This window comes from Macaca nemestrina, chromosome 19 (assembly GCF_043159975.1).
Source record: "Macaca nemestrina isolate mMacNem1 chromosome 19, mMacNem.hap1, whole genome shotgun sequence".
Taxonomy (NCBI): domain Eukaryota; kingdom Metazoa; phylum Chordata; class Mammalia; order Primates; family Cercopithecidae; genus Macaca; species Macaca nemestrina.
In genome coordinates this window covers 83,554,819-83,577,635 of record NC_092143.1, presented here as the reverse complement: position 1 = coordinate 83,577,635, position 22,817 = coordinate 83,554,819, and the positions used below count along the sequence as shown (strand labels likewise).

The window sequence follows — 22,817 nt, the reverse complement described above, 5'->3', positions numbered from 1 at the left end:
CACTCCCACTCCTTTTATGGAGGAACAGCTCTCAATATGTCCTAAAGCAAGCGTTCTCTGGGCAGCTCTGGGAGGCGGGGGCTGAGGGCATGCATGGGTCAGCCACAGGCGCAACCTTGCAGAGGAGAGGGATGAGGAACGCGCGGAGGGTCTGTGGGGTGGGAAGGGCACGTTGGGAGCTGCTGCTGAACCCAGCAGCCCAGTCACACCCCCAGCAAAACGGCATCCTCCACTCGGAGCCCGCAGGGTAAACAGCTCCAACTATTCCATTTACGTGATTCTTCTTCTCCAGTCTCATTAGTGGCTGAGAAAACTTGGTCACCAACATCCACAAAATAGCACTTTCAGACAGACAAAGACTACTAACTACCCTCCTCCTCCTTTACAAGCGAAATAACCTAAATTCATTTAACAATTAGATCTGATTCTCCTTTCACCGGAAAGATTCACTACAAATTCTACGGGAATTTGGTTCACTTACCTAGTTATTGAGGTTAAATGTTTTTTCTCTAACACTGAAATAATTTAAAAAGTCTAAGAAAATTAATTGTGCAAAAACTTTTCAGTATCTAAGTGTGGCACCATGGGCCGGGAAGGGGCAGAATCTCAAGCCAGCAACATCTTTAGGACGTGTGCGGTGACACCCAGGCAGGATGCGCTCCAAGTCCGTCGAAAGCACAAGAAACCTCAGATGAAATCTGCACCGTGATGGCACCTGGGATGGAGGCTGGCGGACCCAGCCTGGAAGGGTCCCTGCATCCCTCTGCTCAGAGGAAATGGGGGTTTGTTTTTAGGACGGACAGAGTCGTATCTTTCCAGAGGCCATTCACCTGTATCACTGCCTCAATGAATGACAGCCAGGCAGAACGAGGGCCTGGAAGAACAAAAACAGTAAGTTTTGGACATCTGCGTTTTTACGTGCTCAAGTGTAACATGAGGGTGCAACACACGGCACTCAGGCGGCCTTCAGAGCCGCACGCTGCAAAGAGCTTCACAGACGCCCTGTGAGGCAGACGAGGGCTGCTCCAAGCACGGCTGAACCGTGGGGGACACGCCCAGTTCTGAGCACGGTCACCGCGAACAGGCGACCGGCAACGGAAGGAAGCCAGTTTCAGCGTAGCCTCAAAAGTTAGGATCAACCAATTCTTCTGGAAATTAAATTATGAGCTTTAACAGAATTCACATCTTTGGACCCAATAATTTTGCCTCGGGGAGTTCATCCCAAGGAAATAATCAAATAGACAGAAGAGCTTTTATGCACAAAGGTGTTCATCAAAGCGTTATTCATAAGGGTGAAAACTGTCAAAAACAGGACTATCCAACAATAGCTACACAATTTTAAAATTCAAGTACATGTACATGAAAATACTATGAAGCAATTTAAATTCGTATCTATAAGAAAAATGCTCATAATGTAACGTTAAAGGGAAAGATCAGGTTACTATATTAAATACTATTATGAACACAGTTCTGTAGGAAGAAATTTGCAAAACAAAAGACTGGAAGGATGTAAGCCAAAATGTTGCCTGAAGAAAGATTCCCATGGCAAAGATGTGTGCGGGAAATTATTTTTCTTCTTTTGACTCTTGAGCTTTCCAAGTTTGCTTACAATGAGCAGATGTTACTTGTAAAAGGAAAAAAATTGATTTTTGATATAAAATAGTATCTAAAGGACTGAAATCATTTCTAAATTGTATATGCTAAGAAAATTAAAAATAATGTATCCCAATTCCTGTATGCAAGCATTCACCTAAGATCATAATTAAGAAGTTAAATGTGCAATATGCGTCTATGTGAGTATACCCACACTCCCCCAGGAGGCACGAGGTGCGTGAACTCCATCACGCAGGACTGCCGGCCTGGCATGCGGACAGGGGCCTTCCAAACTCCTACCACCCTCGTGGTAATTTCACACGCTCCAAACAAACGCAGCTCCCAGCTCCCCGGCAGGTCTCCCAGTCCTCCCCCACAGCCGGAGCGCCGCCCAAAACCCTCTTAAAGAGGAATTCTGAGCCTCCACCCTCCAAGAGAACTGGAACGTAAAGTGACAAATTTCTTTCAGTGGACGTACGGTTAACCGCCCAGGGACACCTGCCTGGCCCTAACACATGATTTAAAGCCTAGGGAAGATGCCTCGATGCCTGATCTAAGGCGAGACTCCTTTCCATTAGCCCAGAGAATCAGCAAAATCCAAAATTTTAAAAATAGCAACCCAACTAAGGCAGTGGGCTGGGCACCGGGCTCCTGCTCACCTCCCTCTAAAGCTCCACCTTCACCCAGCTGCCTGGGCAGGCAGAGCGTGTCAGCCCTTCATCCTGCACCACAGGGACTCTTACAAACTATGTGGGCAGACAGAGGGGCAGGGAGACCAAGAATAAAAATGAGGAGCCAAGTCTCCAGGGACCCAGCTCCAGAGAAGGCCAGGCACTCACATCTCCTCATCTCACTGCTGGTTACTTCCTAGAGAGAGATGGGGAAGCTACAACTGCTGCCCTGCAGGTGCCGGCGCACCCCACAGTGTGAACGCTATTCAGCACGCGATGGTCTCCTGAGAACAGGTAGACCCATTATTTGGATCCCCCCTGCTGAAGGAACAGCGCAAGTCAGGTGATTTCTTTTTGAGACATGACCCCCTCGAGCACCCTGGCATCTCTCTGAACACTGCTCTGCTGGGTGCCGGCTCCCAGTGCTTCCCAGACTTTAAAGTGAGCCAGGCACCTGGGATCTTGTGGGGATAAGAGTCCTGATTTAGCAGGTCTAGGTGATGCCAAGACCCAATAAATCTCAGTCTCTGAGGGTGACACCCAGGGGGTGGAGAAGCTCCCCAGGGAACCCCGTGTGTACCTGAGGCCACACAGCGTGAGACAATCTGGAGAGACCACCGGCACCAGCCAGTTCCTGCATGCACCGAGCGTGCCCCGCGGGGAGCAAGGCCAGCATGACGGCGCCGGCCTCAGAGTTGCTGTGACGCCTGGCAAAGGACACACAGCGGGAGCACGGTGCCCAGCACACTGCGGCTCCAAAACGGCGGCTGTGGCGTACACCCCACCACCGCCGCCGGCACACCTGTTACTCAGCCAGGCTGACATTGCGGGGAAGAGGCCAAAGTACGGAAATGAATTCTTGGGAAACTCACAAATGTGAGCTGAAAGACAGGAGCCAAAGTATGCTCAGCACAAAGAAATGATAGAATGTGCAGCGATGAGCACGGCCGATTAGCCTGACATGTTCACTGCACAACACATACATGTATCCAAACGTCTTACTGGAACCTGCCAATACAGACAACTACTATTCATAAATTACAAATGAAACAAAAACGGGAGCTGGGGAGGAGCGACAAGTGGGTGGCTGTGAGCGAGAGGGGAGGAAGGGCTGACGCAGGCCCCAGGGCTAACAGCTGCCGTACACCTTGGCTTCACATGTGAGAGGTGCTGTGCTACCTGCAAGAATCCTCCAGGCAGAACCCCGGGATTCTGAGGATTCCAAACACAGGCTCAGTGAGGCCTTTCCCTTTCCCTTGGGGCAGAGGAACCCCCAGCACCCCAGAGTGTGAGGATGGCGTGGCTGTGTCAGTGGAAGCCACGTGGACCAGCATCAGGTGCAGCAGGGTGAGGAGACGGCCCCAGAACCCTGGCCTCTGTGGGCCACCCTGCGGCCTCCACCCTGCAGTCAGGTCCACGGACAGGGCAGCTTCCTAAAAGAGTGCACCACTCTTTCTCCGGCTCTTTTTGTCCCACGCTCACTTCCTTTTCTTTTCTTGTTCCCTCTTCCTCCCAGAACTACTCTGAAGAGATTCCTTACGTCAACTCCTAGGTGCCGCTCCTCCTCAGCCTGGGGTGTAGCGACGAGGGACAAGGAGGCTGAGCTCACATCCAGCCACTTCTCAGTTGCTTCTGCTGCCCACCCCCGCCTGGAGCGGAGGGTGTCCACGAGGGAGCTGCTCCTGAGACGGAAACAGCTGGAGCACACACGGTAAGGGTGAGGAGGGGCAGGGTTTCCAGACAGCTGGGCTGCAGGTACGAAGATGGTTCCAGAGAGCTTGGCTTTGCACGTGCTCCCCCAACCCTTCGTCTACACAGCTGCGGAGCTCATCCACGTGGGCCACAGGGCAACCAGCCCCTCACAATCCGGAGGGAGGCATCTACACAGCTGCCAAGCTCACCAGCACGGGCCCGACCCGCCTCCCACACCTCGGGGGAGGCAGTGTCACTGAGACCCCACGTCACAGACGTGGTGGAAGCTGCCTCAGGAGGTCGCCTGCAGGTGCGCACGGACGCGGCCAAGGCTGGGAAGAACCGTCCCCTCATTCTTCCTTGGAGCAGCACCACAGTGGCGCTCCATCTCTTCACACTGAAGCCACGGGGAGCGCGGAGGAGTGCGAGGCTGTCTAGGAGCTGACGTCTAATCCAAGGAGAAGGCCCGTGCCAGTCAAGCCCGAGCCCCTGCCCCTCTCTCCAGGCGTCCCAACAGCCTGACCTGCTCCCTCCACAAAATCTGAAAAGCTGCAAACTTCTGGGACTCGTGGAACCAGAGAATAGGGTCACTTCTTGTGACTATTTCTACCACCTTTCTTTACAATAAAAAGCAAATCCCCCAAAACCTCTTTTATGTAAACACGTTCTCCCTGGATTTCATGAGGTTCCTCAATGTCACAGAGCCCAGTCTGTCTACAAGGAGCCAGAGGCCCAGAGGATTAAGTGGCTTCCTGGGATGTTATGTGAATCAGACAAAAGAGCTAGGATCTGAATTCAAAATCCCCTGTGTCTTGGGTGAGGGCTCTGGGTGCCAGCCAGACTGTGTGGTTCCCTGCAAACTGGGGTGTCCCACTTCTCCCCGCTCACTGCAAGGCGAGTTCTGCCCAGCTGTCCCAAGCACACAAATAAATCTGAGAAATTGAAGATGGGGAGGGATCAAGCACACATCAGCAATTAATCTTTTCCCTCGGAGAATGTTCCCGGTTCTGTAAAGAAACCACATTTCCCTACCCTCGCTCAGCAAGTGACACATTTCCTTAGAGAACAGAGACTGGAAGACGCTGCGAACACTGCAGGATATTGTGTGTAGACTATCATTCAACAAAAACAGAAGCAAAAAGTGTCAAACGCTTTTTCAAACTGCTATTGAGAGAGTGAAGGAAAACACATTATTATTTTGTCAAAATCAGTCACCACAGGCGCCTGAGCCCTGGACTGCGCTGGCCTTCAGCTCCTGCTCCTGACTGCAAAGCTAGGTTCACTGCATGCCCTGGACTGCGCTGGCCTTCAGCTCCTGCTCCTGACTGCAAAGCTAGGTTCACTGCATGCCCTGGACTGCGCTGGCCTTCAGCTCCTGACTGCAAAGCGAGGTTCACTGCATGCCCTGGACTGCGCTGGCCTTCAGCTCCTGACTGCAAAGCTAGGTTTGCTGCACGCCCTGGACTGCGCTGGCCTTCAGCTCCTGCTCCTGACTGCAAAGCTAGGTTCACTGCATGCAGTGGTTTGGGAGTTGACTGCCTGCCAGGAGTGGAGGAAAAGCCTCGGATTACCTGGAGCACGCTCACCTGTGAAAGCATTTGTGGCCTGAAAACCAGCTTCCGGCATACTGCTCCCCAGACAAGCCTGTGCTCCAACTCTTGCGCTGTCCCGTCGAGGAAGCCACCGGGCGAGGCTCAGGTCACTTCCATTTTAGCCTGTCCGAGTCCATCACTCTGCTGGGCCGGCCTCTGGGAGCATCCGCGGCCCACCTGCCCAGCTCCGCGCGGGCGAGCGGTACCCGGGTGTGGCACCTGGGCGGCGGCAGTCCCCGCTCCCGTCAGCCGTCCAGCCAGGGCGCGGAGGCCATGGCGCAGGTGGAGGGGCTGGCCCTCAGGCCCTCAGAGCACGGGCGCCCCGGGCCGCGCCGCTACCAGCATCCTGCAGGGTCGCACCTGCACGCAGGTGCTCCTGATCCCAGCCTCGGCTCGCTGTGCTCCGCCTCTGAAACTGAAAAGCAACAGGTCACTTTCCTGACGACCAGCAGAAGCATCACAATTAACGGCCTATAGAGGCCGGACAGGAAAAGCCAGGCAGCTGCCTCCAGGACCCCACTGTGGGGCACGCGGGCTCCTGCAGGGGCTGCCAGGGTGGAAGGAGCTCCATCTGCCCCCAGGGCCACAGCTATGCTCCTCCCAAGGTTCAAATGTCCCTCCCGGGCCATTCTGCCCTCACAGACACCCTGGGGAAGAAACTCACTTCTCAAGCTGGTTCCCGAGGCCTTAGACTGGGGTCTGCGGTGCATGGCCACTGTGGTCAGCACTCCAGGAAGAAAATGCAGGACTTGCAAGGAGCAGTTTTTAAAAGCGATTCTATCTATCTATCTATCTATCTATCTATCTATCTATCTATGAATGAACGGCAGGGTCTCACTAAGCCGCCCAGGCTGGCCTCAAACTCCTGGCCTCAAGCAATCCTCCCAAAGCTCTTGGCTTCCCAAAGTGCTAGGATTACAGGCATGAGCCACCATGCCTGGTCTAAAAATGGATTCGTAAGAGGAAAACAAATGCCCGCACTATCTTTTTAGTGAGGATGGAAAAGAAAAGCAAATTTAGTCTATAAACTGCTCCATATGTTACATAATAATAAAAGCATTTTGCCTGTAAAATCCCAGCACGTTGGGAGGCCTAGGAGGGAGGATCACCTGAGGTCAGGAGTTCGAGATCAGCCTGACCAACATGGATAAACCCCGTCTCTACTGAAAATACAAAAAAAAAATAGCCGGGTGTGGTGGTGTATGCCTGTAATCCCAGCTACTCAGGAGACTGAGGCAGGAGAATCACTTGAACCTGGGAGGCAGGGGTTGCGGTGAGCCAAGATCGCACCATTGCACTCCAGCCCAGGCAACAAGAACAAAACTCCGTCTCAAAAAAAAAAAAAAATTAATAATAATAGAATAAAAAAGCATTTTACAAAACGTTTTTCAGATATTTTAATGTTCCATTAAACATAAAGCAATATTAACAAGAAGAATGTCAGAAGCCCAAAGGATCAGACTTTTAAAACAGAATCCTGAATATCCATCTCCAATATTTAGGAAAAGCAACCTCTTTTCTGTTATCACTTCATCCTAATCAATTTATAACCAATTTTTAGAAAACGTAATCTCATTCTTCTTTTTCACCATCGAACTAAAGAAAAAGAATTTAAGAGCGCAGAGCACAGAACAGAAAGGAGTCCTCTGTTACCCACATGTTGCTATAAACAGACGGTAGTGAAGTAACACATCACTGATACGCACTAATTATAAGGAGTACATTAAAAATTAATGAAGTACTTTAAGATACTAAGATATCCAATTCTATTACCTTCATGTATCTATAGTAACATCCTCGGTTAATAAGGTATGGCCCAGTAGGAGTCCTCAAGTTTAAAGAACAGGTAACATTTTAATTAAAAAATAAATTATTTGCATAAATGGTGGCTTTGAAGTGCTTGAAAATATGAGAAAACATTTTTTCTCTGAATTCTAACATTCCATCTAAAACGGCCAACACGCAGGTCCTACAGGAACTTCAGAAGAAAACTAGTTGCACCAGCATCATGAACTTTGGGAAATGGAATTTATCCTGCCAGATACAGACAAAAGCCCACCTGCCCTAAAGCTTTGATTTTTCTCTGCCCTTTTCTATGATGCTCTTGGTGTGCAAATATGCTAGACTTTGTTTGTTCTCATTCTCTAAACTCAGAGAGAAAACCAAACTGTAGGGAGGTCTTTGCTGTTGTTTTATTGTGGGATTTTTGTCTCTTTGCTTCATTGCAGAAGTTATGCTACCTCACTTTTTAAAAATCAGGTTATCATAAGGAAATAATCAACAGAATGAAGAGAGAACCGATAGATTGGGAGAAAATATTTGCAAACCATACTTCTGATAAGGGCCTAATATCCAAAGTATATAAGGAACTCAAACAACTCAGCAGCAAGAAAACAAATAAGCCAATTTTTAAAATGGGGAGTTACCTGAAAAGACGTTTCTCAAAAGAAGACATACAAATGGCTGACAGATGTATGAAAAAAAGGCTCAACATCTCTAAGCATCAGGGAAGTGCACATTAAAGCCACGGTGAGACATCACCTCACACCCACTAGCACGGCCATTCTCAAAGACAACAGATGAGAAGTATTGGCAAGGATGTGGAGGAAAGGGAACCCAGGTACGCTGTTGGTGGAAATGGAGATGGGTACAGCCATTTCGGAAAACAGTACGGAGGTTCCTCAAAAGACTAAAAATAGAATCACCATGTGATCCAGCAATCCCACTGCTGGGTATACATCCAAGGCATTGAAATAGGTACGTCAAAAATATATCTACACCCCCACGTTCATTTCAGCACTGTTCACAATAACCAAGACACGGAAGCAACCTAAGTGTCCTTCAGTGGATGAACGAATAAAGGCCCTGTGGTATATGTACAGAAGGGAGTACTATACAGCCTTCAAAAAGAACAAGACTCTGTCATCTGCAACAACATGGATGAAACTGGAGGACATCATGCCAAATGAAATAAGCCAGGAATTGAAAGACAAATACTACACGATCTCACTTATATGTGGAATCTGAAAGAGTCAATCTCACAAAAGGAGGGTAGAAAGGAGATTACTGGAGGCAGGGAGAAGAGGGATGGGGAAAAGGGCAGCGTTGATCAGACACAGCAAAGTTTCAGATGGACTGGAGGAATACGTTTTAGTGACAGACTGCATTGCATGGTGACCACAGTTAATAAAAAAGTATCACATATCTAAAAATTGCTAAAATAATACATTTTTAACATTCTTACCACAAAAAATGTAAGTTGGTGAGGTGATAAATATATTAATTCATTTGATTTGAATATTTCTACCATGCGTACATATAGCAAAACATTACACTGTACCCCACATATATGTAATTATTATTTGTCAAAAAAATTAATTAGAAAAATGGAGTTATCATACATCCCACATGTCAAAAGGCTATGGGAAAGACTGAAGCCAATGTGGATCAAAACAGAAGAAACAACCAACTTCCCAGTTTTCTTATGCTGGCTTAATCGCCCCCACCAGCCCTTAACTTTACATCTTCTAAAAGAGAGGTTGGACACGGGTGTGTAATAGTTCCCATGAGGTCTAAGTGTGGCCATGGCCAGGGTTTTTAGGACAATGATGTCTGCGGTTCCCAACAAAAGCAGGACGGACACAGCTGTGTTACCTCATCAATGGATAACGTGCCTATTCCTATGTACGCTGTGAGTCTCCCCCAATGCAATTTTCAAGGTAAAATGCAATTATAAATGCTGTAAAACGTCTTCTTCCTCACCGCTAGCAACAAAGATGAGCTACCCTTTCCTGGAGCACGCAGTACAGCCGCAGGCTTCGTTCTGCTCCGTGAAAGACTGTGGCCACCCAGAAGGGACCAGAACCCAGCGGCACTCAGTGTGTCAAGTGACCAAGAGGCAGGGCAGGGTGGGTGATCCGGACCCAGAGAAAACTCCGAGGGCCAGCACAGTCGGCAGAAGCCTGCAGGACCTGTTTCTGGACAAGACGTGTGCTTTTAGTTTAGAAACCAACCAGCAATCGGCACGGCCACGCTGGGCATCTGTGGAGCCAACACGTGGAAGTGTGAAAGCTGGAGGAGCTGGACACACGCTGAGGCCGGCCATCCTCCAATCTTCTGCTCTCACGAGCCTCCTGCTCATGAGCTGCCACTCAGCCTTTCAGCCTCAGCCCAAACAACCCTCCTTGGAGATGCCTCTTCGATGGGCCCCCAGTCTACGTCTGGACCCTGCTGCACAGCCCGCAACACCTGGTCGGCTTCCCAACACATCTGCAGTTGCAACTCCACGCGGGGGTCCTGATTGCACCACGCCTGCCCGTCTCCCCCACAAGTGCTGTGAGAGCAAAGGCAGTGGCCAACAGATCCTCCCGTTCCCCTCGGCACCCAGCAGGTGCCCGGTAAGTATGTGTTTCCTGAGCGAACACAGGAGTGAAGGAAGGCACTTATGTGAAGCGTCCCCAAGGACTGTACCCAGCACAGAGAAGGCTCAGCAAACACCTACACAGTTAACCCAGCCCCAGCCGCGTCTGGCAAGGGGCATTTCTCAGGTGGAGGTGCTGCTCCTCAGCCTGCTTGGCTGGGACCCTCCGGGCTGGTTTTCCCACCACCCCACTAGAAGAGTCGAGATGATGATTATTAGCGGTGATCCCGCTGCACTGACACTTCCCACAAAGTCCTATCCAGCAAAGGCCTTCAGAGGTCATTTTGACTTAAGTGCCCCCAGGCTACAGAGAGGGACAGAGAGAGCAAGCACTGCCCCACGGAGGCTCAAGAACTGCGCCCAACACTGGCAGCAGGAGAGCAGGACTGACCCTGGGCCTCTCGCCCCGAAGCCACTGCTTCCCACGCTACTCCTGAGGCCCGGGAAGCTCCCTAACCCCAAGTGGCTTAAATCAAGAGAGGAGGAGAGGGGGGAATGCAGGAAGAGGCAACTTACCCAGATGTAAGGTCACAGTCAAGAGCCCCCCCAAGGCAGCAAGCACATGGCCTTCATTCTACACACACACACACACACACACACACACACACACACACACACACGCGGAGGTTCTATTTATACTGGGAAGATGGGCAGAACTAACCAGGAAATAAATTAATTCAATATTGCACTTGAAAAATGTCATTAAGTCCCTCCCATAACAGAGCTACAGTTACTAAGGAAATAGAGCACGTCAAATGGAAAAATACCCCCGCAGGAAGGGACGTTGTAAAAACACCAACACTCACAAACCAAGTAACTAACCAAGCAAGTTACAGGGCATGTCGGCCTTACCAGCTATTCACAAAAACTTATAGGAAACGCAGTCCTCCTCAGAGTCATTCAGGAGTAAGAACTGAGCTGTGTCCGCATTACACCTTTCGTTAAAAGACACTGTAACTGTAAAAACAGACACGTCCAGGAAATGTGAGGGTCACCCACGGGCACAGAGGCCAAAATCCAACGGAGAAGTCAAACAGCCTTTTTTCCAAAATCAAATCGCATTCAAAATACCGTAATGCATGAAGAATTGACGCTGCAGTTTCATTTTTTATTTCCTCCTGCTGTGGACAGACTGTTGCGCTGGCGGAATGTCGGTTACCTAGGTGACAGCCCCACAGCCGCCGCAACCGCTTCAGGCCCCACAGACGCTCGGGGCTGAGCGCCGGCCTGCGGACGCCGATCCCTGGCCACTCTACCCACCAGAGAAGTTCCAAGTAGAAAGGAACACTGCAAAACAACAAGGTCATTCTAAACCTTGGCAAACTGGGGCTCTGTTGCAAAATTAAAAAAAAAATAAAAATGACTGTGTTTGAGAGCTGCACTGCACAGCTCACCTATGCATCATCCCACCCGATGTTCACTTAGGATCAAAGAGGCAAAGGGCTTGTCATGAGACAGATGAGAGAAAAAGTGGGAAAAAGACACTTGAGAAGCTATTTCCGACTTGAGCTGGCACCAGGTGTCCCTCCAAGGGAGGTGTCACACGTCTCCATGTGAGTGCCTCAGAGCTCATGGATAGCGCAGACTGTGGCAACGGCCAGTCAGTCTCAAGATCTCCTCACAGGAAAGAAAAGCAGGTGCGACAAACAAAACACCCCATCTCCAGGCAGTCAGCTGTGGGCAGAGAGCCCCAGGTGGGGACCCACCCGCTTCTGGCACCCTTGGTGACTCCCGGCCCCGGCTCCCATTTCCTCTTTTATACAAAATGAGGAGGTGAAACTGGAGTTCCCTCCCATTCCAAAAAGTTCCCTGTGGCCATGTCTCTGGCCAAGGGCGAGAGGGCAGATGGGCATGAAAAGGACAGCGTGGGCAGGCACAGTGCCTCACGCCTGTCACCCCCGTGCTTTGGGAGGCTGTGGCAGGAGGATCGCTTGAGCCCAGGTGTTTGAGACCCACCTAGCCAACACAGAAAGTCCCCGTCTCTACTAAAAATACAAAAATTAGCTGGGCATGGCTGTGCACACCTATACTGGGGAGGCTGAGGCACGAGGATCGCTTGAGCCTGGGAGTTCAAAGCTGTAGTGAGCTGTGATTGCGTCACTGCACTCCAGCTGGGGCAACATAGCAAGACCCTGTCTCTTAAAAAAAAAAAAAACTAAAGAGAAACAAAAGAAAGGGACATAGTGCAAAAGCACGGAAAATCTACACAGAAATGCAAATCTGAGAGCAAATCAGAGAAACGGGCTGCCTATAGCCAGGGAAGACTGAGTTGGAATGCGATGAATTTTTCACGCTACTTTTCATCTCTGTGATGTGGGGGTGCAAAATAACGTGCAGCTTTTGTAACACAACCTCCAAGCCACCCTCACCCCGGGCAGCTCAGTGGGCTCTGGGTACTTGTTCAGGGAACGTAGTTCAGGGTAGCGTAGTGCCTTGCTGTAGGCCACCAATTCAGAAAGCAAGTACAAAATCCAAAACATCTGACTCAAAGACACACACAGGCTGCAAACAGGAAAAGCGGTAATTATATTAGAACATTCTTTAAAAAGTCACCTTGACAAACCTGATGCTTGATAAATCCTGAGGCTCTACTCAAACCAAGTTGGAGCGAGTTCCCCCCAAACTAAACAAACAGGGTAACTGTCCTTAATGCATTCGTAAGTCTATAATTATCAACTCATACGATCTGGCAGCAGAGGAAGCCACAGGGAGTCACATATCCGACCCCTGTGCTTTGTGGAGGAGGCGATCCGGAGGCTCCGGGAGAGGGGACAGGTTGAAGGTGAGTGTGGGAGGAATGCAAGCCACAGCTGGAACCAGGTGTCTGGATCCTGGCCCGAGTTTCCAGTTCCACCGTCCACGCGCAGTGGCCACAGGAGACACTGGCTCAGGAGGGAGAGCCTGCAGTGCTAGGAAGACAGCCGTGCACACCTGCACCAGCCGCTCGCTAGGAATCAGGGAATACTGGTAAGACCTCCACCTTCCAGGGCCTGAACCAGGTCATTCCTGCAGCACCTACATGCACAAGGGCACGGGAAAGGGTCAGGGCTTGGCCCAGGAGCAGATGATGCCTGGGCGGACGTGCATTCAGACGGCACCCAGCCTGGTCTGAGCATATCACGGACACCCCCGCTGTGGCTACCAGCCAAGCAGAAGAAATGCCCCCCAACCCAGCCCCACCCCGTAGAGGTTCCCACTGTGGCCTGGTGTGAGGGCTCAGACTGACCGCTCCCACTGTGGCCTGGTGTGAGGGCTCAGACTGACCGCTCCCACTGTGGCCTGGTGTGAGGGCTCAGACTGAGGGGCAGGGGGCTGGCGGGCAGGGGCCGGCCTCTGCAACGCTCCACACCCAGGGATCTCCCCCACTCCAGCTTTCTTCAGATAAAATCAGCTTAAAATGGGCATGACAGGCGGACAAGAAGGGGGTCAGACCATAGGCTAACAAGTGTGGGCAGGAAGGGAGGGGGAGCTGTCTCATTCTTTGGTGGGAGTAGAAAAGAATATGAACCGACAAGCTGTTTGTACGAAACAATTTTCGTCCCCCTTGCCAAGCCACTCCTTGCTGTCAGCTCACAGCAGGCTTCCCTGGGACACCTGTGCCGGCCACCGTCTTCCCTGCTCTCTGGCCTGCAGGACGCCACCAAAGCTGCATCTCTTCATTCAGTATTTCAGCAGCTATTTGTGGGGTCATTACTCTGGCAGGCACTATTTTAGGAGCTGGGGAGACAGCAGTGAGCAAAACAAACCAAGCTCCTGTCGCCACGGAGCCCAGATCCTCGTGTCTCGTCTGCCTCTGCAGGTGTTTCTGGACATCGCTTCCTGATTATCCTCGGTGCTGACCATGGGGACTAGAATACAGCAGGTACCCAATAAATGCTGGTTGTATGGCACAGAATTCTAGCTAAGCCTCAGGCGGGTCACCTTTTCAATCTATGGCCTCTGTCCTGCATCTGGGCGCCACACACAAGTGGCTGCTGGCCTGGGGGCGCCCCATGCGGGACATCGTGGCTGGGAGTTTGCTGCACAGGCAGTGCCCAGCCCCACGCTGTTTCAAACACGCTCAAACAAGAGCCTTATACAAAGGGGCCAGAGGACAAGAGTCTGGGCTCTGCCCACACTGGGTACACCACATTCTAGGCTGTGTGTGACATAGGCAGTTACTTAAAGCCCCCGAGCCTCAGTTTTCTTGGCGGTAGAATGGAAGTAACGATGGCACTGGCCTCATAGAGCCAATGTGTGTGTAATGAGAAAACACAAACAAGACACTGGATCTAACGAGGGCCGGAGAAATTACCACCCTCCCAAATTACTACAACCTGCCCTGGCAGCCGGCCGATGAAATCGTGTCTCTAACACATCTCAGCCCACCCTCTTCCAGTTCTTATCTGACCCAACTGGATACAACGTCGGATTTATCTCCTAGTTCCTCTGCTAATTTGTCTTGATTTTTTTAAAAAGTTCCCAATAGATAAAAATCAAAGCTCAAATCATTCCATGCCAGCTAAAATTAACAACAGAGAGAAACAGGAGAAAGGATACAAAATTAGAGAAAGTGTGTGGGTGAGGTTTTTGGTATGAAATGTGGTAGAATAGTAGAACAGGAAAAAAATGTCAAGAAAGAAACTTGCCTTTAAAAGGAAAAAGATAGAGGCTCTTGATATTTGATTGGCTTTTTTTCATGTTTTCATACTGAAATATCACATTTAAAAAGCAGCAATAGAAAGAAAAATAATAAATTTGACCAAGTTTTTACGTCTCCTTCTCGGAAAATAATCACGCGGGGCCCCGTCTGCCGTGCTTCTGTCGCTTTTCTGGTGTGGTTTGTTCCCTTGGTAAAGTGCTGACCTTTGAAGTTCTTCACATCACCTCTCAAGCTTCCACACAGCCCCGAGAATGAAGCCAGCACAGAGAGGACAGCAAACCACCCTTCTGACAAGCAGGGTGCCCCATGCCCCTCTGCCGGGCGAGGCAGGCTGTGAACCTGCAGCTGTCGCCAGGAGCAGCCGTCAGAGTGCAGGGAACCCAGGGGAAAGCTGCCGGGTCTCTAACGAACGGGGCCACGCCAGGACATGGCAAAACTTTGCTCTATACCTTAAGGCTCAGACCAACTGATCAGCGACAAAACAGCCAATGTTCCCGACAGAAATGAACGATCGGAGGCATTTCGGTCACCTGCATTCACAAAGCCTCCTAGGAACGCCTTGTTCGCCAAGCTCCAAACCAGCTCCACAAGCGCCTCTTAAATCACACACACAGGGAGCAGCTGAGCTTTCATGAAGCACTTCTGCCTCATTTGCTCACATTCATTATCTGAGGAATATATATATATTCCTTGAGGACAAAGAAAAACTGTCCGCTTTTATAACTTTTCACAACTCAGTATCCAGTTGAAGGTGAGCGGTGGTGGACAGAAATGCTCCAGTAAACCTTTTCCCAGATACTTTCGGGGGAGCATCTGTGTTGTCTGGGACGGGCCTGCGACTCTCTGCCCATTGCTCCACGCAACTTAATGGAGGCTCAATGGTGGGTCATACTCGAGCAGCTCTTGGGACTGGCCAGCGTTGGTGTTCCGGCGGAACGACGACTCCTCACTGCCTGAGTGTGTCCATTATGACAAAAGGTAGGGGAGTCCCACTTTCCTCTGGCGAGAGGAAGAGGATTCTATTGCCTGCAGAGGAGAAGCAGATACAGGCCCATCTGATATCCAATTACCACTTAAACTTCGGTTCAACCACCCCGCTCTTTCTCCCACTTAAGGGAGCCGGAAGAAGAAATAATTTGCAATTAATCGTGTGCCACCCTAGGAAAGTCATGGGTTGCAACACCACCTGGGAGAACACAGGCACTCTAGATCTAAGAGCTAAAAGGTAAACCTCTAGACCAGCCTTTCCAAGAATGACGTGCATTTCAAGCAGCAAAGCCATCACTGAGGCCGACCGAGTTATGGAAACAGAAGTGGCGCGGCCTAGTCCGTTCATGTTGGTGAAACAACTTTGTCTGACCACAGAAATCCAAGGAGGTGCGTATTTCAGCAGGTGTCTGAAGGACAGAACGCAAAACGGTGCTGTCTGAGGTTGGCCCTGGCGTCGATGTCACCGGCCGCTGGCAGGTCCAAGAGTGTGACGGAGGAGCTCCTGGGTGTGTTTGCCCAACATCGAACGCCACCTGCGGGGCCCGCGCACCAAGCCTTCGACGGGCAGTCCCGACTCCATGCACCTGCAGGGAGCACCGAGAGCGCGTCCCGACTTCCTGCGAGGCCAGGCGAGGCAGGATGTGAAAGTATCTGTCCCCAGGAGCAGCTGTCACAGAGGGCAGAGAACCCAGGGGAAGGCTGCCTGGTCTCTAACTAATGGGGCCACAAACCCCACCGCTGTGTTCTGGAGGCCTCCAGCCAAACATGAAGAGTTCATTAGACCAATTTCCACTGCCTTGGTAACAAAGGCCCGTGCTTGTGCTCTCACACAGGAAAAGCAAGTGAGGGTTATTCATGGGGAACGCACCACAGACAGGTACCGTGCATCCCACCAGGCAGCCCAGGCAGCGGTGAAGACTCGTGCCCTCCTGAAGACAGAACGGGCCCCTCTGGAACCGCGTGTGGCCGCGCCGCCTCCCACAGCACCGGAGGCCGAGCGTGTGCTGAGTTTGTGGAGTTTCAGAGGCGTGGATCGGCAGCTGCAGGAGCCGTCTCATCCTGAGCCGTGCCCTCACCCGCAGAAGCAGCTCCTGAGGACACCCGATGCTGAAAGGATCTGTCTGTCTGACACGTCCACCGTCAGATCCAGGCGAGAGAATTCCTGGGATCCACCGAAGAAAACCACAGGACGCCACCGGCAAGAGGGAATGGAACTGCCACGCCTGGCCGCTGACGCCGCCGTTCTTGGGGATGCACGGGCTCTGAGAGGCCTCTCGTGATGCAAGCGACCACCGGTCACGCCGGCCCGACCGCCTGAGCGACCACCGGTCACGCCGGCCCAACTCCGCCGACGTCCTCTGCACGGAAAGTTGCGTCTTCTTTAGATTTTTCTTTTTCCCGCTCAGAATCTGGCCCTTATTTATTCCCTTCGCCACTGGAGCTGACTAGCAGGAATCGATTTATTCCAACCCCTACTCTGCATGGAGACCTGAGCACGTTTCTTCAGACAGAAGCCAGTGCCCGCAGGGCCTGGGAGGACAGGCAGGGAGGGGCAGCTCTCCCATGACAGACAGCAACCTCGTGCCCAGCCTCCCTCCCAGAGTCTGATGAAGTGAACACAGTTCCCTCAAACAGCAAGAACTGGGGCACTTGATTTCACTCCTCCAGGGAAAGTAAGCTGCGGCCACTTTCACCAAGATAATCTGGGCTGGTGTTCCCCAAGTATCCCCAATACCCCATGCAGTCACCACAACTACGCTCCATTTTTACTGAAAAACTAAATAATTAACAAATACATTTGAAATCAGGAAACACACATATGCCAGTGGACAAGACCAGCGTTGAAGAGCAAGGCGCCAGCCGGAGGGAGGAGACGAGGAGAAGGCCTCCTGCCAGGTGCAGGCTCTCTGGGAGGGAGGAAGAGGGTGCTGTTCCCTGACTGTACAAAAGTAGGGGAGGGAAAAGCAGAGCACCATGACTGCCCCCAACAAACTCCACTCCATAAATGAACACCCAGAGGGTTCACTCAGACCAGGGCCTGCTTAAATGAGAATTTAGCATTTTCATCTTCACATACTTACATAGGTCAGCATCACTTTACTTTGTCCTCATCACCACCCCAAGCCTCCCCATCTCACTCGGCTTCTGCCCTGCCCTGACCCACCAGGCCCTCATTTCCAGCCCAGCACACAGAGCCAGTTGTGACTCACTCGCACCGCCGAGCCACAGGGATTCCCCACGTCGGAGAGATCTCTCCTATCGAAATGACTCATCTCACTTCCTTTGAATAAAAACATGTTATTATGTTCAATAAAACCATACAAGAAATAATAACTAAAGATGGCATTTAAATAACTTGTACCAACACCTAAAAATGGCTTCCTGGAGGAAAAGGGAATGACGGGCGTTTTCAAGGATATTTTCAGACCTCCTTTTCTCCTCCTTTTCCACCGGCCTCTCCTCCAGATGAGTCCTGGCTGCATTCAGAGCTGCACAGACCCCTGGCCTAGAGGTAAACTTGGGCAAAGCAGGTTTTACAGTGAGCACAGAGGCTGCCATCGAAATCTAGAAGCAGTCTAGCTGCTCCACTGCCGTCCCCTTCCCTCCAGTTCCCATGGAAACAGACCTCAGATCGCCAAAAACCGGGTAAAGATAGCACCATGCCCAGTGTTCCCGCAATCTGTTTCCATGGGAACGGGAAGGGAAGGGAGTGGAGGCTGGGTGGCTAGACGCCAGCAAATCTCCATCCCCGTCATGGGGCTGCAGCCGGCACCTCCACACAGGTCCAGGGCCCAGGCGCTCTTTGGGGACGAGACGTCCACTCGGGGATGGAGTCCTAGAGGTGAGGCTCCCAGCAGCTGGACTGTGTCGCGGAAGCTGCTGCAGACTTCCAGACACACCCAGCAGGGGCCTGGCCTTCTCAGTCTCCCCTCAGCCAACAGGGACGACCATTTCAGAGCAGGGGTCCCACGCCCGGCTGGGCGGCAGAATCACTCCAGACCAACTGAATCACTATCTGTTGGGGCTGGTGCGGGACTCGGCAGAGTCTCACCAGCTCCAAAGGTGATTCGGATGCACGGCCGTTCTGGGAAACCGATGATCCAGACCAGAGTTTCCTGAGATGAAGGTGCCTCTGAATTCCATGGCATGTGGTGACTGCAGATTCGGTTCAGCAGGTCCGGGCAGGCCCAAGAGGCTGCATGTCCAACCAGCTCCCAGCAGATGGTGACACTGCTGGGGACCACATTTAATTAGTGAGATTCTAGACTCCAGGGGCTTTGGATCTAGAACCTTCTCCACAGACCAACAATGGACAGCCACTCCTGCATGACAGCTTGCTCCCATCAGCAGCCTGCAGCCCATGGCCCAGCTCTGGTCTCCACAGGAGCCCGTGTGGGGTCAGGGCTGGGAGGGCTCCGGTCTCCATAGGAGCCTGTGTGGGGTCAGGACTGGGAGAGGTCCGGTCTCTATAGGAGCCCGTGTGGGGTCAGGGCTGGGAGAGGTCCGGTCTCCATAGGAGCCCATGTGGGGTCAGGGCTGAGAGGGCTCCGGTCTCCACAGGAGCTCGTGTGGGGTCAGGGCTGGAGGGCTCCGGCCTCCACAGCACCCTCCTCTACCTGTGCTATCCCAAGAGACGACCTGTGTGGGTCAGAAGGTAATGGAACAGCCAACATTCACGTGTAATTATCATGACACATGACGTCACTTCCAAGTGTGATTTCTCTAAAAGGTAAAAGCAAATTTCACATGGTTGAGGATCAAACATACACATTTTTTCTAAATATTTCACACATTTCCAAACATTTCCATGGTGGAAATATGTGAAATATTTAGAAAATATTTATAAATGTGGACATATTGTCAAAGAAGAATGGAATTGTACACGTGTCATTTTAAAAGAAATACGAGAATTTTGGAAAACTCTGGAATTTATTATAAAAAAATAAGGTAGCTTTAAAATTCAGTCCAGATGAAAAAGTACAGAGTAAAAGTATACTCCACGTTTCAGCTAAAAGTGTGCAGTGTCACAAACAGTAGCATTTATTTCTACACTGAACTGCAAAATACTTTTAAACCACATAAACTGCCAGGTACTATTCAAAAGCAAGTTACTGATTTTCTATCCATTTTGCTTAAATATAAAAGGGGAGCTATTTCAGTTTGTTTCATTAAATACCCTGTTTCCTTCAAAAAGGATATATTAATCTTTGAAAATGAAAATACGAGCACAGATCTCAACCATCAATCATTGAATTGTAGTATAAGCTTACTTGAAAAAACAATCTTCTGATTCTAAAAATGCAAAAGAGGAAAAATCAATTATTTCATTAGTCAGCACACAAGCAACAAAGATAGCTAAGCGTTTCTGCACAATCCCGTAACTGTGGGCAGCTAAAGAAAACATTGAACATACAGTCTGTGACGCACATTTTATTTCCACTGAAGCAAAAATACACATATATTTATACATATGTGTATAATGTCATACACAAACTTAAAAAAAGGCCATGAGTTGGTGTTGAGACCCAGTTGCTTTTTAGGTTCCCAAAGCATATAAAGCCAGAGCACTACAACTGCTGCGATGAGAAAAGGAAATCAAAACAAGGGATTTCTGCCTTTGCTCAAAGACACACACACACACACAACAAATTAAACTGTTGTGGTAGAGGATGCCAAAGGAGTGTGAGCTGTTAAAAGTTCCATTAAAAATGATAAAAATAATTGGGAATAAATACAGAGATGTGCTTACACCCAGCTCCACTGAAATCTGTTAGTCTGCGAGACCCTAGCCAGAAAATCCGTTGTTGATATTTATTGTGTACATGTGTTTGTGTTTACATGAAGACGCAACTGGAGCCCAGACAGAAAGCTTCCCACAAAGGCCCAGATGGTGAACGGCTCTGCACAGGCCATGCCGCCTCGGCCCCGGCTCCTCTGCTCTGCCGAGAAGACAGGAACGCGGCCCCAACAGACAACACACACACACACACACACACACACACACACACACACACACACGGTGTGGCCAAGTCCAATAAAACTTTATTAACACAGACAGGAACGCGGCCCCAACAGACAACACACACACACACACACACACACACACACACACACACACACACGGTGTGGCCAAGTGCCAATAAAACTTTATTAACACAGACAGGAACGCGGCCCCAACAGACAACACACACACACACACACACACACACACACACACACACACACACACACACACACGGTGTGGCCAAGTGCCCATAAAACTTTATTAACACAAACAAGCCCTGGAGGACATGGAGCATGAACAGGAAGTGCTGAGCGCTGGACCACACCCTCCTCATCTCCGGGGAAATGCCTTATTCAACGTCATTCCACAGCTTCAGGGAAGGGAGGGAAACCCCGGCAGAACCGGCTTCTCCTTTCTGTTTCTCAGTCACCCGGAGGAGCCTCCAGGACACCCGGACGGCCTCGCGTTCCCAGCACGCCCGTCCCAGCTCCGTACAGCTGCCACCGATCGACATAAATAGTTGCTTGTTGTGTGCCGTTTTGTTCTCCGTGTTTTTCTTGCATTCATCTTGTCTCTTTCATTTCTTCTCATAGTTTCAAGGGGCAAGATGTTTTTGTTTGCATTTTCCCTTAGAATTTAGCTTAGGGTTCAGCAAAAGATACTGCTGACAAGCAAATCCTCTCTTCCTCTCAAAAGGCAGGTAAAAGTCAGGAAAAAAACTACAGCACCTTTATGTCTACCCCCAAGGCAACTGTGGTAGAGGAACAGCCTCCGGGTCCGCCCTGCAAAGACCAGGTGCACAGCGTGTGGCTGCCGGCGCTTCCTGAGGGCAGGGACCGGCCTTTCCGGGGGCCTGGCAGGGGCGCACGGCGGGGCTTGGTGAACCCAACAATAGACCCAGTGTGATGAAATGTACAGTAAACTAACCTTTTACATTTGAGCAGAATCACGGCATTCAGGAATTAAAATCGCTGTTAAATATCATCCAGTTTAACTCGCTGTCCCCTGTAAGCGGAAACCATGGCCTGAGTGTCGCTACACACCCAGGGCTGGGTCCAGAGCACGGTGAAAGCAGCGTAAACCTAACGCTGTTCTAAACGTGATACAGAAACTCTCGCTATTTAAGGAATCCTATAATGAAACTTTCCTCATAAATAAAGACATGAATTAGTAAAAAGACATTTGTTCCTAAATTCAGCAGTTCCTTGACTGTGGGTTCTCTTTCTTTCTCTCTCTCCCTCTCTTTCTCTCTCTCTCTGTTTCTTTTGAGACAGAGTCTCACTCTGCTGCCCAGGCTGGAGTGCACTGGTGTGATCTCGGCTCACGGCAACCTCCACCTCCCGGGTTCAAGCGATTCTCCTGCCTCAGCCTCCCAAGTTGCTGGGATTACAGGTGCGCACCACCATGCCCGGCTAATATTGTTGTATTTTTAGGGGAGATGGTCAGGCTGGTCTTGAACTCCTGACCTCAAGTGATTTACCCACCTCAGCCTCCCAAAGTGCTGGGATTACAGGCGTAAGCCACTGCACCCGGCCAACTGTGGGTTCCGACGGACTCAGCCTCCCTAGCGGACAGTGCACCAGGGCACTCACAGGGTTCACGCTAGGGAGAGCAACGGTTCACAGCAACGCGGTGGCGAGTGCATAACATTTGGGAGGTGGGCTCCAGCAGCAGCAGGGCGTGGAACACTGGGCCTCCTGGGGCAGCCCCTATTCTCAGAGGTGATGGCAGCAGTCAGCCCACACCCACAGCATTCCCCAGCCCTGGCCCCCGTCTCCGCCTCTCTGTGGCTGCTCCTCCTGAGCCTGAGTGTGAGAGGAGCACGGCCCTGGTCCCGCAGCCACCTGTAGTGTGAGAGGAGCACGGCAGCCCCGCAGCCACCTGAGTGTGAGAGGAGCACGGCAGCCCCGCAGCCACCTGTAGCGTGAGAGGAGCACGGCCCTGGCCCCGCAGCCACCTGAGTGTGAGAGGAGCACGGCAGCCCCGCAGCCACCTGAGTGTGAGAGGAGCACGGCAGCCCCGCAGCCACCTGAGTGTGAGAGGAGCACGGCAGCCCCGCAGCCACCTGAGTGTGAGAGGAGCACAGCCCTGGCCCCGCAGCCACCTGAGCGTGAGAGGAGCACGGCAGCCCCGCAGCCACCTGAGTGTGAGAGGAGCACGGCAGCCCCGCAGCCACCCGTAGTGTGAGAGGAGCACGGCAGCCCCGCAGCCA

General features: G+C 51.1%; 1 protein-coding gene across 21 annotated transcripts in view; it reads right to left on the bottom strand.

Annotated features, from left to right (window-relative positions):
• The window catches only part of LOC105478940 (low density lipoprotein receptor class A domain containing 4), a 436,625-nt gene that overhangs the window by 249,941 nt on the left and 163,867 nt on the right, over window positions 1–22,817 (bottom strand). For 17 of the 21 annotated variants that reach the window (XM_071085751.1, XM_071085747.1, XM_071085752.1 and 14 more), the window contains one exon: window positions 5,543–5,963. The exons of 2 other annotated variants lie outside the window; for them this stretch is intronic. In XM_071085751.1, coding sequence (XP_070941852.1) covers window positions 5,543–5,582 — 40 coding nt within the window. In that variant the 5' untranslated portion in view covers window positions 5,583–5,963. Of the gene's footprint in view, window positions 1–5,542; window positions 5,964–10,820; window positions 11,174–18,028; window positions 18,172–22,817 lie in introns of those variants that run through there. 2 more of the 21 variants (XM_071085756.1, XM_071085755.1) reach the window with 2 other exon arrangements.